General features: G+C 40.5%; 1 protein-coding gene across 1 annotated transcript in view; it reads right to left on the reverse strand.

The window, feature by feature from the left end:
• Positions 1–16,588, reverse strand: part of PMFBP1 (polyamine modulated factor 1 binding protein 1) — a 51,314-nt gene that overhangs the window by 22,106 nt on the left and 12,620 nt on the right. Inside the window, exons 4-5 of the mRNA XM_088829981.1 lie at positions 10,646–10,888; positions 5,695–5,916 (exon numbers count right to left, since the gene is read on the reverse strand). Of these exons, the coding sequence (XP_088686107.1) occupies positions 5,695–5,916; positions 10,646–10,888 (465 nt within the window). The remainder of the gene's footprint in view (positions 1–5,694; positions 5,917–10,645; positions 10,889–16,588) is intronic.

Below are 16,588 nucleotides of genomic sequence, written 5' to 3' on the forward strand. Positions count from 1 at the left end.
GCTGTTGCATGCTTATCCTTCAAGGGAATTGTACCAATTGACACTCTCATCAACAAGAATATGTCTGTTTTCCTAGAACTATATTTTTTATTTTTACTTGTCTTTCTCTAGGTTATCTGAAATCATGCGTGAAGGTTACTACCTGTTCACTGGTCTGCACTAATAATGGGGTGAACTGATGCAGAGAAGCAAAAAAGAGCAAAAAGTCCTAGGTTAGATGGTAGATCCTTTCTCCATTAAACTATCTCCCTAACTGGGCTTTTTCAGGCAAAGTTAGAAATAGTTCATGTTCACTGAGCATGAAAGTTGCCCATGAGTATATAAATAATTCAGTGTCTGTGTGGAAAAAGGAATCGGGAACAATAAAGTTAAAAAACAGAAGGATGATATCTACAGATCCCAATATCTTAATACTTACAGTATTAAAAATAGAAATTACTTTGAAAGTAATAGAAGAAAAATTCCTGGAATTGAAAAAAATGTAGATCTTCAGATTCAAAGGATCAGCTAAGTATTGAGAGACTTAATGAGAAATAAATTTTAAACAATCCTGAGCCGAAAAACCTCTAGAGTTCAAAGAGATAAAACAGGTGAAATGAGAAACAGGTTGAAAACTAACAATTCCTCTTTAATACTGCATGGTATAATACAACACAGCTATAGTTTTCTAAGACTTAGTTGTAAATCTGTATACCCAATCAAAATAGCATTCACGAATGATGGCAAAATAAACCTTGTTCAGACGTGGAAATTTTGAGGATTTTTACCATTCACTGTTGTTTCTGAAAGAATTAACAAGGAATTATTGCAGCAAAAAGAAAAGTCCAAGAATGCAGAAGAGGTGGAATATACCGTTTAGTGAGTAAAAGTAGGCTTTATTTGTAATCTTAAAGAAATGTACATTTTGCCTGTCATATAACTAGCTCAAGAAATTAAAGAAAAGATAAAATGTTTTCAAATTCATTTACATTAGGGTAGCATAATCCAGACACCAATATGAGATGAGAACACATAAATTTAAGTCATCAGAATAATCTCACTTCTGAAAATACATAAAAACTAAATGCTAATAAACTTATAATAGCAGTTTATTATAATTTAGTTTAGCAGTTTATTATGACATATACTATTTTAATTAAAATTAAATTATTATTTAATTAAAATAACATATATCAAGGAGGATTGGTTCCAGGAATGTAAAGATTGTTCAATAAAAGAAAATCTATTAATTTATTACACTTCATTACAGGAAAAAAACTCTATTATTACTTTGATAGGTGCTAACAAAAACATCCAATAAAATCCAATATCTATTACTGGTAAAAATTCTTGATAAGCTATGTAGAGACAGTTACATCTTTGACTTCAAAAAGGATATTAACAAGAATCCAAGAACAAATATTGTACTTAAAAGTGGAATATTAGAAACATTTAAAAATATGAGGAGCAAGGCAAGGATGCTACAATTCTACACTGTTCTGGAGGTCTTAGTCAATGTGGCAAGATGGAAAATAAGTTGTATAAATGCCAACAAGAAAAGCAGTTTAGGAAAACCTGAGAATGCTAAAAATCTGGGAACAGACAGAGCTCAAAAATAGCAGGATAAGAGTTTTTCTCTACATCAATAATAACTAATAAAATTAAATGTACAAAAGAGCTCATTCATAAAACAATAACAGCTGTAATACATCTAAGAATAAACTTAAGCAAGAAATATGTGAGATCTATAAGGAAAAGTGTAAAATCTTACTAAAGGACACACAAGAAGCCTTGAATAAAAGTAGAAACATATCATGTTCCATGTGTGTGTGTGTGTGTGCTAGGTCATTTCAGTTGTGTCTGACTCTGCAACCTCAGGGCTGTAGTCCACCAGGCTCCTCTGTCCATAAGATTCTCCAGGCAAGAATACCAGAGTGGGTTTCCATGCCTTCCTCCTGGGGATCTTTCCAACCCAGGGATCAAACCTATGTCTCCTGCATTGTAGGCGGATTCTTCATTGCTGAACTACCGGGGAAACCTGTCATGTTCCACAGGGTATGATAATTTCCCCCAAATGAATATAAAGTTTGAAAGTAAGACAATATGAACTTCACCAAGACAACAAGATACAAAAATGACCAAGAAATATTTGAACGTAAAGAACAGTGAAGTTGGACCTGCCCTAAAAGGAAGTATGAAAATGTACTATAAGTTAAAGTTACTATCAAAAACAACTCTGATATTGGTGCAGAAACTGGCAAGTAGATCAAAAGAACAGAGAATCCAGAAAGAGATTAGTATGTATTTTGAGCTGGCACTTCAAGTCAATGGGAAAAGATGGGGATGTTTCATAAGTGGAGCTGGGACAACTGGAGATCCATTTTGATAAACATAAAATTATAGCCTTCTCTCATTATTTATATGGGGCTTCTTGGCCCTGGGTCAGGAAGATCTGCTGGAGAAGGGATAGGCTACCCACTCCAGTATTCTTGGGCTTCCCTTGTGGCTCAGCTGGTAAAGAATCCGCCTGCAATGTGGGAGACTTGGGTTCGATACCTGGATTGGGGAAGATCCCCTGGAGAAGGGAAAGGCTACCCACTCCAGTATTTTGGCCTGGAGAATTCCATGGACTGTATAGTCCATGGGGTTGCAAAGAGTTGGACACGGCTGAGCAACTTTCTCTTTCATTGTCTTAGGTGGGTCAGTGGTAAAGAATCCGCCTGTAATGCAGAAGACACAGGAGATTCAGGTTTGATCCCTGGGTGGGAAGATCTCCTGGAGAAGGAAATGGCAACCCACTCCAGTATTCTTGCCTGGGAAATCCCATGGACAGAGGAGCCTGGCTGGCTACAGTTGATGGGGTCTCAAAGAGTTGCACATGACTAGACAAGAAAACGGCAACAGCAGCTCATTATTCATAAATGAAATACATATATATATATATATAATATATATATTTTCCAGATATACTAAAGCTAAAAACATAAAACTACAAAATTATAAAACTGCTAAAATACAGTATAAGATAAACTTTTGCAATCTGGGGGGTAGTGAAGGCCTTCCTAAATAAGACATAAAACCTAGGATCTATTTTAAAGAAGGGCTAAGAGATTTAGTTTCATAAAATTAAAAACTTTTGCATGTTGAAAAACACTATTAACAAGAAAAAATAAAAATTACAAACTGGGAGAAAATATTTATAACTTATATAATGAAACATTATTACCTATAATATAGATATAGAAGAACCTTCTAAATCTATATCATAGAAGGTATAGAACTGTCTATGATGTTGCTGTTTAGTTGCTCAGTCATGTCTGACTTTTTGGACTCCATGGACTGTAGGCTGCCAGACTCCTCTGTCCATGAGATTTCCCAGGCAAGAATACTGGAGTGAGTTGTCATTTCCTTCTCCAAAGAACCTCCTATAAGTCAACACAAAAAAGGCTAACAATCCAATAAAAAAAAATGGTTAAGGATTTAAAAGCAATTTGTGAAACAGAAATCCACAGGATCATACACTTCTGAACAGGGCTCAATACTTTGTTCATGAGGGGGGCACTGTGACGTGCCTTCCCAGTCCCCTTCGGCAGTGAAAGACTTACTCCTCTAGCTGTGGGGGTGCTGCCCTAAGACACTTCAGTGGTCAGTCCCTCTTGGGGATTGCCTGGGTTGAAGAAAACATTTGCCCAAGGTCATGTCTTTCCCTAGGAAGACAGCTCACATCCAATCACTGATCACAGTGGAGATATAAGGGCCAGCTCCCTTCTCCCCAGTTTATAACTGCTCTAAAGGTCTTTCCAGTCTCAAGGCTCGCCATGAGGTTGACTAAGGCATTTGCTGGGACAGCTCAATGTGTCCTTCTGCCCAACCCTGCTTCCTTTCCCTTCATTGGAGCTGATGCCAAGACCTTTCTCTAAAAATGTCTGACATGCCAGCCTGTCTCAGAGTATGCTTCCTGGGGAGCTCAACCCACAATTATTAGAACTAAAGGAAATAAAAATTGTAATGAGAAAATCTGTTTTATTTTCCCCCATCCATCAGTTTAACACAACTTAAAGAGACTGAAAACATGCCCTGTGAGTGTGGGGGAATTATTGTTGATCAAAGTGTAAACTGGTAGAACCTTTTTTAGTATTCAATGTAGAATTATCTTTAAACATTAAAAATAAGCATTTCCTTTGACCCAGCAAAATCCCACTTTAGGAATTAACTCCCGTATGTGGTAGACAAACAGGTCAGTAGATGGCACAGGGTATAGTCATACTACAGAATACAAGGTAGTAACTAAAAGAAATCATTAATTAAGAAAGAAAAGAAAAAATCAAGATATACATTTAGAAAGCAAAGTACAGAACCACATTTTTAAAGTGACTTATTTATGTAAAAATAAAACCTTAAAATTTAATATATGTAAGTGTATAGCAATAGGCTGGGGAAGATGGTCACACATTTTGAGTGACTGCCTAGGGGGAGAAGAGTGGGATGGAGAAGGGCAAAGGTGGACTTTTACATTTAATCTCCATAATTCTGTCTAGAAAGCCTATATTGTTGTATTAGTTGTATAATTTTAAAAACCAATTAAAAGAAAAAAGAAACAAGTTCAGGCTCTTTGGCTCTTCTTTGCTATGTTTCATGACTTTCTCCTATTTGATTCTGAAGCTATGATTTGCATGAGTCTTGAAATTAAAAGACGCTTACTTCTTGGAAGGAAAGTTATGACCAACCTTGATAGTATATTAAAAAGCAGAGACATTACTTTGCCAACAAAGGTCCGTCTAGTCAAAGCTATGGTTTTTCCCGTGGTCATGTATGGATGTGAGAGTTGGACTGTGAAGATGGCTGATCGCCGAAGAATTGATGCTTTTGAACTGTGGTGTTGGAGAAGACTCTTGAGAGTCCCTTGTACCACAAGGAGATCCAACCAGTCCATTCTAAAGGAGATCAATCCTGGGTGTTCATTGGGAGGACTGATACTAAAGCTGAAACTGCAATACTTTGGCCACCTCATGCGATGAGTTGACTCACTGGAAAAGACTCTGATGCTGGGAAAGGTTGGGGGTGGGAGGAGAAGGGGACGACCGAGAATGAGATGGCTGGATGGCATCACCGACTCTGTGGACATGAGTTTGAGTGAACTCCGGGAGTTGGTGATGGACAGGGAGGCCTGGCATGCTGTGATTCATGGGGTCGTGGACAGTCGGACACGACTGAGCGACTGAACTGAACTGAACTGAACTGTGACCTAGAAGAGGCAACATGGAAGATTTGGAAACTCATTTGGTAATTTACTTTCTGCCTTATTTGAAGTGGTGGGTCCTCATATTATCTTTCCTTGTAACTCATATGGTAAATAATCTGTCTGCAATGTGGGAGACCTGGGTTCGATCCCTAGGTGGAGAAGATCCCCTGGAGAAGGGAATGGCTACCCACTCCAGTGTTCTTGCCTGGAGAATTCCATGGACAGAGGAGCCTGGTGAGCTACAGTCCATGCAGTCCCAAAGAGTTGAACACACTTTCTTTTCTTCTCCTTATGTTAATTAAGGAGACTTAACATTCCTACAGAGCAATCTTACAAAAGATGTGAAGGCTTGAAGTTCAAAGCTGAGGGCCACAAAAGTCAAGGGAAGGAATGACAACTTCTGACAGAGAGGGTGGGACCACTACAGGGACCACTCAGAGCTCCTGGTCCGAGTGGTCTGGCTGAAGTCCTACCTGACCGACGATCCCGCTGAGCTCCCCTTCCAGCATCTTCACTTGGCACTCAAGTAACTCGATGTTGCTCAGGGAAGTCTGGTATTTATCCCTGTAGAGGTTTAAGCTCCTTTCGAGGGAGACGATTTTGTCCCCAGCCAAGGCGAGTTGCTCCTGGGCCAAATGGAGCTTATCCCCTGTGTTCTCATTATGATTTCCCAGTTCCTCCTCATAGAGAATCACCTGTTGGTATTGGAAAGAAACCACACTGAACCCATGAAAGCATCTAATGACGAAAAGATATGGCTTTAAGATAGCATGCAGAGGAGTCTTATATCTTAACTAGAAACGCAGATGCAAAGAATAGGCCCAGCACAGATCTAAAGGGTACAGTACATAAAATCAGAATGGTAATAATTAGAAAAAAATTTTTAAAAAGATTGTCCTGTTTGGAGGGTAAGCTTCTTAAAGGCAGGGGCCATTTCTGTTTCTCATTCTTCCTGGTATGTAGTTAATTCAATAAAGATATGTTAGTTGATTAACAGGAATGAATATATAGCTCCATTTTTAAAGGGCTTGAGATGGCAGTATTATTTCTTTACTAGGTATTCTCTAGAGGTCTAATTTAGAAAATGTGGAGTCCCTGGTGCACACAGGTCTGCTTCAGCAAAGTTCCCTACAGACAGTGGGGGAATAGGACCTGAAGTTCCTGAGGAATTTGCCTCCTCGTTATTTAGGTTCTTTTTCTTCCTAATCAGATAATTAGTCAACCAACTGAACATACATTTATTGAATGCCCAAGAACAATGTCTTCGGTGCAGGCTCCTCCCTCACAGCATTTACAAACTTCTATTGGGGGAGATACAGTTTAAAATTAGCAAACAACTCTTGAGTGTGCTAAATTATATGACTTGCATTATATGTATTGAAGGAGTTAAGAGCAGGTGGGTCATCAAGGAAGGCTTTGCTGCTGCTGCTGCTGCTAAGTCACTTCAGTCATATCTGACTCTGTGTGACCCCATAGACGGCAGCCCACCAGGCTCCCCCATCCCTGGGATTCTCCAGGCAAGAACACTGGAGTGGGTTGCCATTTCCTTCTCCAATGTGTGAAAGTGAAAAGTGAAAGTGAAGTTGCTCAGGCATGTCTGACTCGTAGCGACCCCATGGACTGCAGCCTACCAGGCTCCTCCGTCCATGGGATTTTCTAGGCAAGAGTACTGGAGTGGTTTGCCATTGCCTTCTCTGAAGGAAGGCTTTATTTGGGTTCAAATAGTTCAGAATTCAGATAGAACACATTCTATTGATTTAAGCTGATATATTTGCTGCCTGCCATTTGAGAGTCATCTTAGGAGAGGATCATTTACTTTGAGGTGTTTATTAGGGAAGAAAAAGAGAAAATGAATATTTTATATTCATATGTTTATAACAGAAGCTATCAGAAGGCCTGCCTACACCCCGACACTCGCCATTCCTCCGTATGTTAACTCCCTTCCAGCAGCAAGCATCTTCAGTTTTTTTGCCTGAGGGATGCACTGGCCCCAGGAGCCCACTCAAGCCGAGGAGCAAGACAACAAGTGACAAGCAGGGAGTTAACAATATCAGGTGCAACCCTCAATCAGTGACTGGAACGATTGGCTGGGATCAATTTTCAGTGTGTCCTACATTTTCTCCTGGAGTTCTCCAGAGGGATTGAATCCTGGTTTCCCACAGCAGTGATAATCTTTTTTTTTTTTATTGGAGTATAGTTGCTTTACAATGCTGTGTTAGTTTCTGCAGCACAGCAAAGTGAACCAGCTATATGTATATATATATCCCCTCTTTTTAAAGCTTTCCTTCCCATTTAGGTCACCACAGAGCCCTGAGTAGACTTCCCTGAGCTATCCAGTAGGTTCAGCAATGATCTTAATAGTAATTTTCTTTATGGGCTTCCTGCCCTTGTTTGACACACTTCCCTACTCTTTCACTGTGCTTCATGGGATCACCTCCCTCCTGAATTAACTAATACTTATAGAGTCAGACATGACTCAGTGACTAACACATACTTGTATCCATCTCCTTGTTTTAGGATCTGCTGTTGGGAAACCCAAACTTAGACAGAAGTTTGATACTTCTGTGAACAAAGTATTGGGGGAGCTTGCTGAAGTAACTTTTACAGGACTTTCCCATATTGGGCTCTGTGTCATGACTGTTGCCTGCCAGATCCCACAACAATTCCTCCTCTCCTCCTTGTAACAGAACCTTGACTTTGTTTGGGACAAAAGTGTGCCTCGCTCAGTTCAGTTCAGTTCAGTCGCTCAGTCGTGTCCGACTCTCCGCGACCCCATGAATCACAGCACGCCAGGCCTCCCTGTCCATCACCAACTCCCGGAGTACACTCAAACTCATGTCCACAGAGTCGGTGATGCCATCCAGCCATCTCATTCTCTGTCGTCCCTTTCTCCTCCCGCCCCCAACCTTTCCCAGCATCAGAGTCTTTTCCAGTGAGTCAACTCGTCGCATGAGGTGGCCAAAGTATTGCAGTTTCAGCTTTAGCATCAGTCCCTCCAATGAACATCCAGGATTGATCTCCTTTAGAATGGACTGGTTGGATCTCCCTGCAGTATAAGGGACTCTCAAGAGTCTTCTCCAACACCACAGTTCAAAAGCACCGATTCTTCGGCGATCAGCTTTCTTCACAGTCCAACTCTCACATCCATACATGACCACAGGAAAAACCATTGCCTTGACTAGACGGACCTTGGTTGGCAAAGTAATGTCTCTGCTTTTTAATATACTATCAAGGTTGGTCATAACTTTCCTTCCAAGGAGCAAGCGTCTTTTAATTTCATGGCTGCAATCAGCATCTAAAACACTGAATTTCTTTGCCTTCCTAAGAAATTGTTACAGCCATGTGACTGTTGCCAGTGGTATATAAGTCAAAGTATTGTGTGGGGCTTCTGGAAAGTGTCCTTTAAAAGGGAGGAGTGTGCCTTTCTCTCTCCACCCCATTTCCTACCCTCACCCTAATTATTTGGAACAAAGATGTAAAGGTTGGTGCTCCAATAGCCATCTTAGGTGACCTGGAAAATGGAAGCTTTCAGCTGATGATGGTGGAGCCGAAAGACAGGACACAGGTAGCAGTCCTAGACTCTCTCTCTCTTATTTTATGTCATAGAAATGACCTATTTTTTTATTTTTAAAAATAAAAAGTCTTTATTTTACTTTTGTTTTTGAAAGACCCTTCCACTAGATATACAAGTCTAGCTTGATAATTTTTTTGTGTTTTCTGATTACTAAAGAAAGATCTGTTGATCCCCAGAGTTCTGTTTCTGTGCAACTCAATCTTCTCTGTTACTCTGTCTTATGAACTCTAAGAACTTAGTCTTCTGGGATCCTTAGACAATCCCCTTCAAGTAAGGGAGTCTACCAGACTCTCCCAGATTCCCTTTTTTGTGTCATGGACTAGAAACTCGAAACAATAAGCCAAGGACAATAGTAGTGCTTACCTCATTTGTATCCCATTTCTCAAGATTTCTGTCTTTCATTGTCTGGTGTCCAGTGTCTTTAAAAACAACAGTGGCTAACTATTTTATTTAAGACACTATTTCTTTGGGGTTTTCTGTTGTATGACGCCAAATAGAATCCCAACTATTAATAATTCAGAGTCACTTTATTCAGGCTGGACTCTTGTTTAAGTTAGGATGAACCAACCAGTTTTAATACAGCTTTGCATTAGCTTTATTAAACCATGGTTATGCTCACAGGCTTTGTCCCAGATCATATTTTGTAAAAAACCTTTCTTTGTTTCTTTCCCTCCCAGTCCTTTATAGCAAATTCTCATTGGTCATAATATTTCCTTTAAAAAAAAGTTCCATGTTTCTTCAAGGCCCTTCATAAATTCCATGGAGTTAGTCATTAAGTAATAGCACCATTCAAGACAGTCCTTGGAATTTTATCTCTAAAGGTAGAGAAGGAAGATGCCAGAGGAGGCTGCCTGTTCCATTACTTCAAACCCATGGTTTTACTCGGAGAAGGCACTGGCAAGCCACTCCAGTACTCTTGCCTAGAAAATCCCATGGACGGAGAAGCCTGGTAGGCTGCAGTCCATGGGGTCGCTAAGGGTCGGACACGACTGAGCGAGTTCACTTCCACTTTTCACTTTCACACATTGGAGAAGGAAATGGCAACCCACTCCAGTGTTCTTGCCGGGAGAATCCCAGGAACGGGGAAGCCTGGTGGGCTGCCGTCTATGGGGTCACACAGAGTCGGACACGACTGAAGTGACTTAGCAGCAGCAGCAGCAGTGCTACCACTGCCCAATTGATTTTAGTTCTAAGGCTTTTGTCTTTGTCATTTACTCGGGATTATATAAAGATGATATACTCTGGTTAAAAAAAAAATACCACCCTGGGACATGAATAGAAATGAATATCCAGAAGGTACTTAAGTCTACTTGATCTAAAACTCCAGTCTGCAAAAATGACTGATGGGGTAATCTCAGTGGTTAACTCAGACTCAACATCTGGTTATCTTATCCACTGTGCAAGTGCCAGGAATTTATATATGATTGAAATCTGATTTTTCTAAAAAAAAAAAAAATTGATTGATTTAGTGGACTTTATATCTCTTTCATAACCCTTAGAGACCTAGAGTCTTTTGCATTTAAATTGCCATGGTAACAGAATGGAGATGATAAGCCTCCATGCACACCACACACATATATGTACATGTGCACACATACATCCCACATGCGCGCACACACACCACACACTCCCCATGCATTAATACTGGACCTCTCACCCAGTTATGCCATTTGGTTTAGTTCCCTCTGTTCAGTTTCAAAGGAATCAAGAGTTAAAGAGGGAAAGTTGATAAAATCTGCTCAAGATGGGACGCTCTCCTCTAAGTCCACTGCTCGCTTTCTCGTAGTTTTGACCTGACTTCTGTAGATACATGGTCATATAGGACACTTCCATAGGTACTTTATCTATACCTCATCTTCTTTCATCTTGCAGTGATGGTGGAGGATAACCAGGTCGGAAGTCTGCTTCTCCAGGACTGACTGATACTGCAAGAGGGAGCAGTAAGAAGTCTGCAACTCCTCGGTGCGAAACTCCAGTTCTTGCTGAAGGGCCAGCAGCTTTTTCTTGAGTTGCTGGAATTGCCTTAGATGACACTGCCTATTGGACTCAAAATTCATGTGTGACTCCTCAAATGCTAACGCTGGCTTCTTAGTCTGCAAATGAGAAAGGCTTTAGATTGTCACCAAGCAGGCATTCATTTAAAATATTTTTTTTCATTTGCTCAACCATTCACATCCATCTATCCACCCTTTTGTCTTTTCATCTCCAGAGCACTTATTAAATGTTTCACTCTGTTCACAATGAAGCATTACTTTGTACTTTCACTCTGTATGAAGAATTTAAAAGAAGGAAAAAACCATAGTTCCTTCCTACTGTTTAGATCTACCATTCCTATTATGTAGGTCAGAAGAAAACACACACACGAAAGGGACCTAGAGAGCACTATAAAGATACACTCGATAATATGCTTATGTTTTGTCTTCATGTGAAAAGAAAACACAACTGACCTGGAAGGGAATGGATTTCTGGTTATGGTTCTTGGACTAAACTTGATTTTTAAAAATGCCCAAATTAAAGGACAAACTCTTGGGGAAATGGCTTTCTGGAATGCTGGGAAACAGGAGGCAGAGATATTGCTAAGGCACATCTAAGCACTGACTCTGTCTCCTCTTGAAAGCAGATATGAGCTTGCAGTTGCTGAGTGTGTGTGTCTGTATGTGTGTGTGTGTGAGAGAGAGACAGAGAGAGAGAGAGACAGAGAGATCTCTCTGCCAGTCCACGGTCAACCTGAAAAGCTGCTAGACCCCACTTAAATTTTCATTCATTCATTCCATAAGCATATGTTGAGCACCTACATTGCATCAGGCATTCTGCTCATCGGACACATCCCTGAGTTCTTTATTCTGGTACAACTGAGGCCTTTGCACTGAAGGACCCTATGGTCCTTCTCCTGTATGTCCTCCACCTGTCTTTTGTCTGTACAAAAAGTTTAGCCAAAGCGTAAGTTTAATCAGAGAAGTGAGAAAATGCAGAAGCAGAGGAAAGTGGTGCAACAAGACCAAACCATAATAGCTTAGTCATTAAACAAAGTCACGGAACTTTAGCTCCTTCTCAAGGGCTATAGATAATATTCTGAGCCACACCTTGTGAGCTGTCGTGTAGATACTGAAACCCCACCAGGTGGAAGAAGTTAACTACCTGATGACCAGACTGTAGTCATGACATGCTGCTGCTGCTAAGTTGCTTCAATCATGTCCGATTCTTCGCGACCCCATGGACTGCAGCCCACCAGGCTCCTCCGCCCATGGGATTTTCCAGGCAAGAGTACTGGAGTGGGTTGCCATTACCTTCTCTGGTAGCCACGACATAAGCTGCCACAATTCTAAGAACTGGCCTCAAGAAATGGGAACAAACCAACCCTGGAACTGAAGATGAACTATACTTAAAACAATCAAGATGACGCTTGATCAGACCACTGCAAACTTCAAGATGATTGTCAGAGCTGACGGTGTTGTTTCTGTATGTAGCCCCTTTCCTCCACATATATGCCCCTGAAACTCCCCTTTAAAAGCTCTTGGCCACTGATTGTCAGTGGCGGGAGTCAGCCTTTGGACATGAGTCTACCCACCCTCCTCCCTAGTTGCTGGCCTCTCACATACAGCAAACTTTCCTGTCACCAACCTTGCCTCTCAAGTATTGGTTTCAGAGTGGTGAGCAGCCAGGTCCCACTTTCGGTAACATGGTGACTTGTGAAGGAGAGGAGGGTGAAGCAGATGGATTGTAGGCATCCCTTAGTTCCTTTCTCTGCTTATTGTCTTCCTATTCATCGTTTAAAACCCTGTCCAAATCCTACTTTCTTTCTTGTTTTCCCTGCAAAGCTGTATTTGCACGAATACCATAGACTTTCTGAGCATGTCCTTAATGTGGCATTTCACATTCTGTCTTGCATTGTAATGATCTCTGTGCATCTTATCTTTTAATTAGACCATAAATTTCTGAAGGTCAGGGGTCATGTCTACTCGTGTAAGGCCTAGATTAGAGATTCATACAGAGCCAGGTATTGAAGGAAAGAAAGACATAAAAATTGGCTCCCAAAAATTTGAGCTTGGCCCAATTGGCCTTGGCCCAATTAACAGAGTACTTTCAAACTTTTCTAAAATTAAATTTTTTTTTTTTTTACAGTTTTATCAGTATCTTCTCTATATGTCATAAAATTCAACTACTGTTAAGTATACAATTCAATGATTTATAGCAAATTTATAGTTATACAACCATTATTACAATCCAGTTTTAGAATATTTCCATCACCTCAAAAATTCCCTCATGCCCATTTGTCACTCCCATTCCTACCCCAGCTCCAGGCAACCACTAATCTGCTTTCTGTCTCTATGGATTTGCCCTTTTCAGACATTTAAAATAAATGGAATTGTATAATATGTCATCTTTTGTGTCTGGTTTCTTTCACTTAGCATGATGTTTTTGAGGTTCATCCAGGCTGTAGCAAGAATCAGTATTCTGTTCATTTTTACTGCTGAACAGTGTGACTATACCATATTTTGTTTATCTGTTCACCAGTTAATGGATATTTGGATTGTTTCAGGTTTTGGCTATTATGAATAATACTGCTATGAACATTAACAGCTGTCATGTGAATGTCATATTTTCATTTAATGAATTTGTTCAGCAAATATTATGGTACACCTCCTATGTGCCAAGTACTCTACTAGTTAATGGGGATACAGAAGTTTATAAAACAGAATCTCTGCCTTCGTGAGGTCTGCATCTACTGGTGGGGGAGATGTGGAGGGGGAGAGAGACAGAGAGAGGGAATGAGAGAGAGAGAGGAGAGGCAGCAAATTAAAGAAGCAAACTGTGTAGTTTATTAAGAGGAAAAAGTGCTACGGAGGAGAATAAAGCAGAGGAGGGGAGGGATGCCAAGATGGACACAGTTGTAATTTTGAATTCAATGTTCTCATGGAGGACCACACCAAGAAGGTGACATCTGAGTTAAGACAGTCAAGGAAGAAGCCTGGTGGGAACATACAACAGGGACACTCCAGACAGAAGTAACAGCAAGTGCTAAGACCTGGAGGTAGGAGGTGCCTAATGGTGTTTGAGGAGCCACTTTGTTCAGGTTGGAGCAGAGAAAGTAAGGGGAGAGTGGTACCAGATGAGGCTAGAAAGGAAAGGGAGGAAAGGTCTTTTAGGACCGTGGAGGCCATCCTTAAATACTTAGCTTTTCCTTTGAGGGAGATGAAAGGCCATTGGAGGGTACTGAGCAGAGGAGTGATGTGATCTCCTGTAGCTGTCACAAAAGACACACTGGCTGTTATATTGAAAACAAACTGTAGGGAGCCAAAGACAGAAGTGGGGAGACCAGCAAGGAGGATGCTACAAGAATCCAGGTGAGAAGGGACAGCAGCATGGACCAAGGTAAAAGCTGGGAGAAGTGGCTGGATTTTAGATGCATCTTTGAAAGTAGACTCCACAGGATTTGCTTCTGCATTAGATGTGGAATGAGGGGAGATAATGGTCATCCAAGGCAGAATGATTCCATGGTTTTGGTCTGAGTAACTGGAGAGATGGAGTTTTATTTATTTTTATTTTATTTTTGGCTGTGTCATATGGCACGTGGGATCTTAGTTCCCTGACCAGGGACCGAACTGGTGCACCCTGCATTGGAAGCATGGATCTTAACTGCTGAACCACCAGGGAAGTCCTGGAGAGATGGAGATTTAAAGAGATTACTTCAGTAAGAGCTGGCACCCAAAAGGGAAAAATCTTCGAAGTAAGAGCTGGCACCCAAAAGGGAAAAATCTTCTCTAGTGAGAGTGGGTCGGGGCAGCACAGATAAGGTCAGGGAGGCTCAACCCAGTTCAGAACCAGAAAGACAACAGCTGATTGTTGTCAGTTCAATCTGAAAGAAAAGACAGAAAATGGATCATAATGGTCAGTAGGCAAAAGAATTCCCAGGCAAAGACAAGTGGAACCCTTGACCTGAACATTTGGTGTATGTAGCCAGAGGGAAATGAATGAGACTTCTTTCCTAGGCCAAACAAAGTTGAATTTTTTATTTACTCTGCTACAATTGCCAACATTTACAATAAATGTTTTAAATTATGTGTTTTCACTCTTTTCAAGATAAGAATGGTGCTATTCTTACAACTCATCTGTGAATGAGGTTCGGAGGGAAGGGGCTTGGGAGTGATGTATGTGTGTGTGTGTGTGTGTGTCTGCTCATGCTTGCATGTGTGCATGAACACAAACATGCATGGGGGGAGGTTCTCAAGGGCCCAAGTCCTCAATCTATATAGGTGAAACTGTGGAGTGGGGAGCTGCTTGGAGAAAGACGTGGTTATGGATAAATACTTAATGTGGGTAGAACTAAAGCAAAGGCGTGAACACCTGGGGTATGGTTATTGCAGAAGGGCTTATTTTAGTAAAGCACCTACCTATAACCTATTTTGCTCCAGTCCTGTTTTTCTTAGCTTTGTTGAAGGTGCCTTGATCTCTAAAAATTAAGAAACTGGAGTTCTGGTCCTGTTAGTATTTGTGTGCAATTGTTGAACTGCCGGATGTGTATGCCCCAGTTGAAAACTGACCAGTCTCCTTATTATATACTCTTTCTCTACCTCCCCTTATTTCCATGTCCCCGTTTTCTTTTCATTACCCGAAAGAATAAAAGAAATGCTCTTATTTTTAAAACAAGCCAAACTCTTTCCTTAGGGCTTCCCCTCCAAGCACATCATCTGTATTTCGGTGTGTTCATAATTGTTCTTTGACTTTAAAACCTCCTGTGGGTAAAGAGTGACTCTTCCTAGTGTAAAGCTTAGCAACCTGGCAGTGATACTGGAGAACTGTTAATAACATCCCTTCATCAGAGGTCGTGTTCAACCTTCTGGGTTTAATTTTGGTTTGAGGTAATATGATAGATGGACCAGATGATGAAAGTTCACTAAAGTTTTTCAGTATAGGGCAAAGGTAGCACCTGACCTAATTTGTCTGGCAGTAAAGATCCAAGAACTGCTCATACCTGCAGAGAAACTAGAGTTTTCTTGGATGAGGATTTTAAACATTTGCACACTGTAGATACCTATGGGTTTAAAGGAATCAAATTTCAAAGACTTGGAGAAATGACTAGACTTATTTGAGACTTATTAAATTTCCACTCATTTATCCTTAAGTATTCAATAGATTATTTTTCTTAATTCTAAATGAATAGAAAATGACATGCTATGGATTAAGCCTGAATTTCACTTATATTTGTACCAAGAAGCCCTGTCACAAAGGCATAATGCATTTCCTGCTGCTTCTTTGTCTTCTTTTTTAAAAAATTTCTTTATAGTGAAGGCAGATATTTTATTAGATTCTGCTTTGACCTTTAAACCAAAATCTTGGGGAAAATGAGCGAGTTGGAAATGATCTTATGGAAGTAAAACTAGTTCTTAAAATGACCATTTAGAATTGGACATGATACCGGAGGCCATCTGGTCTACCAATGTTTCTCAGATTGATTTCTGTCCAGGATTCAGCTGTCTTAAAAGATAGAGGACTTGGCCACCTGTAGGAACCTGTTCTCATATTTAGACTACTTTTCAGCCCTCCTTGTGGTCAAAGAGATGATAGGTACTGCTCCTTCCTTGCATATGTGGCCACTTGATCACAGAAGGAAATTAACTGGCCTGGCATGATTTCACCTTTTGAAAAGTCGTGTTGGTTTCTACCCAATACTTGGTGGTTTTCAAGTTGATGCTAATTGATTGATGTTAAATTCTATATTTTCGCTGATGTTGAAGTTAAGCTGACAGGTCTATAATTACCGAGATTGTCCTTTTTTCCTTTTTAAAAAGATG

Source organism: Moschus berezovskii, chromosome 22 (assembly GCF_049115385.1).
Source record: "Moschus berezovskii isolate FMDL1 chromosome 22, NW_MosBer_1.0, whole genome shotgun sequence".
Classification (NCBI taxonomy): Eukaryota; Metazoa; Chordata; class Mammalia; order Artiodactyla; family Moschidae; genus Moschus; species Moschus berezovskii.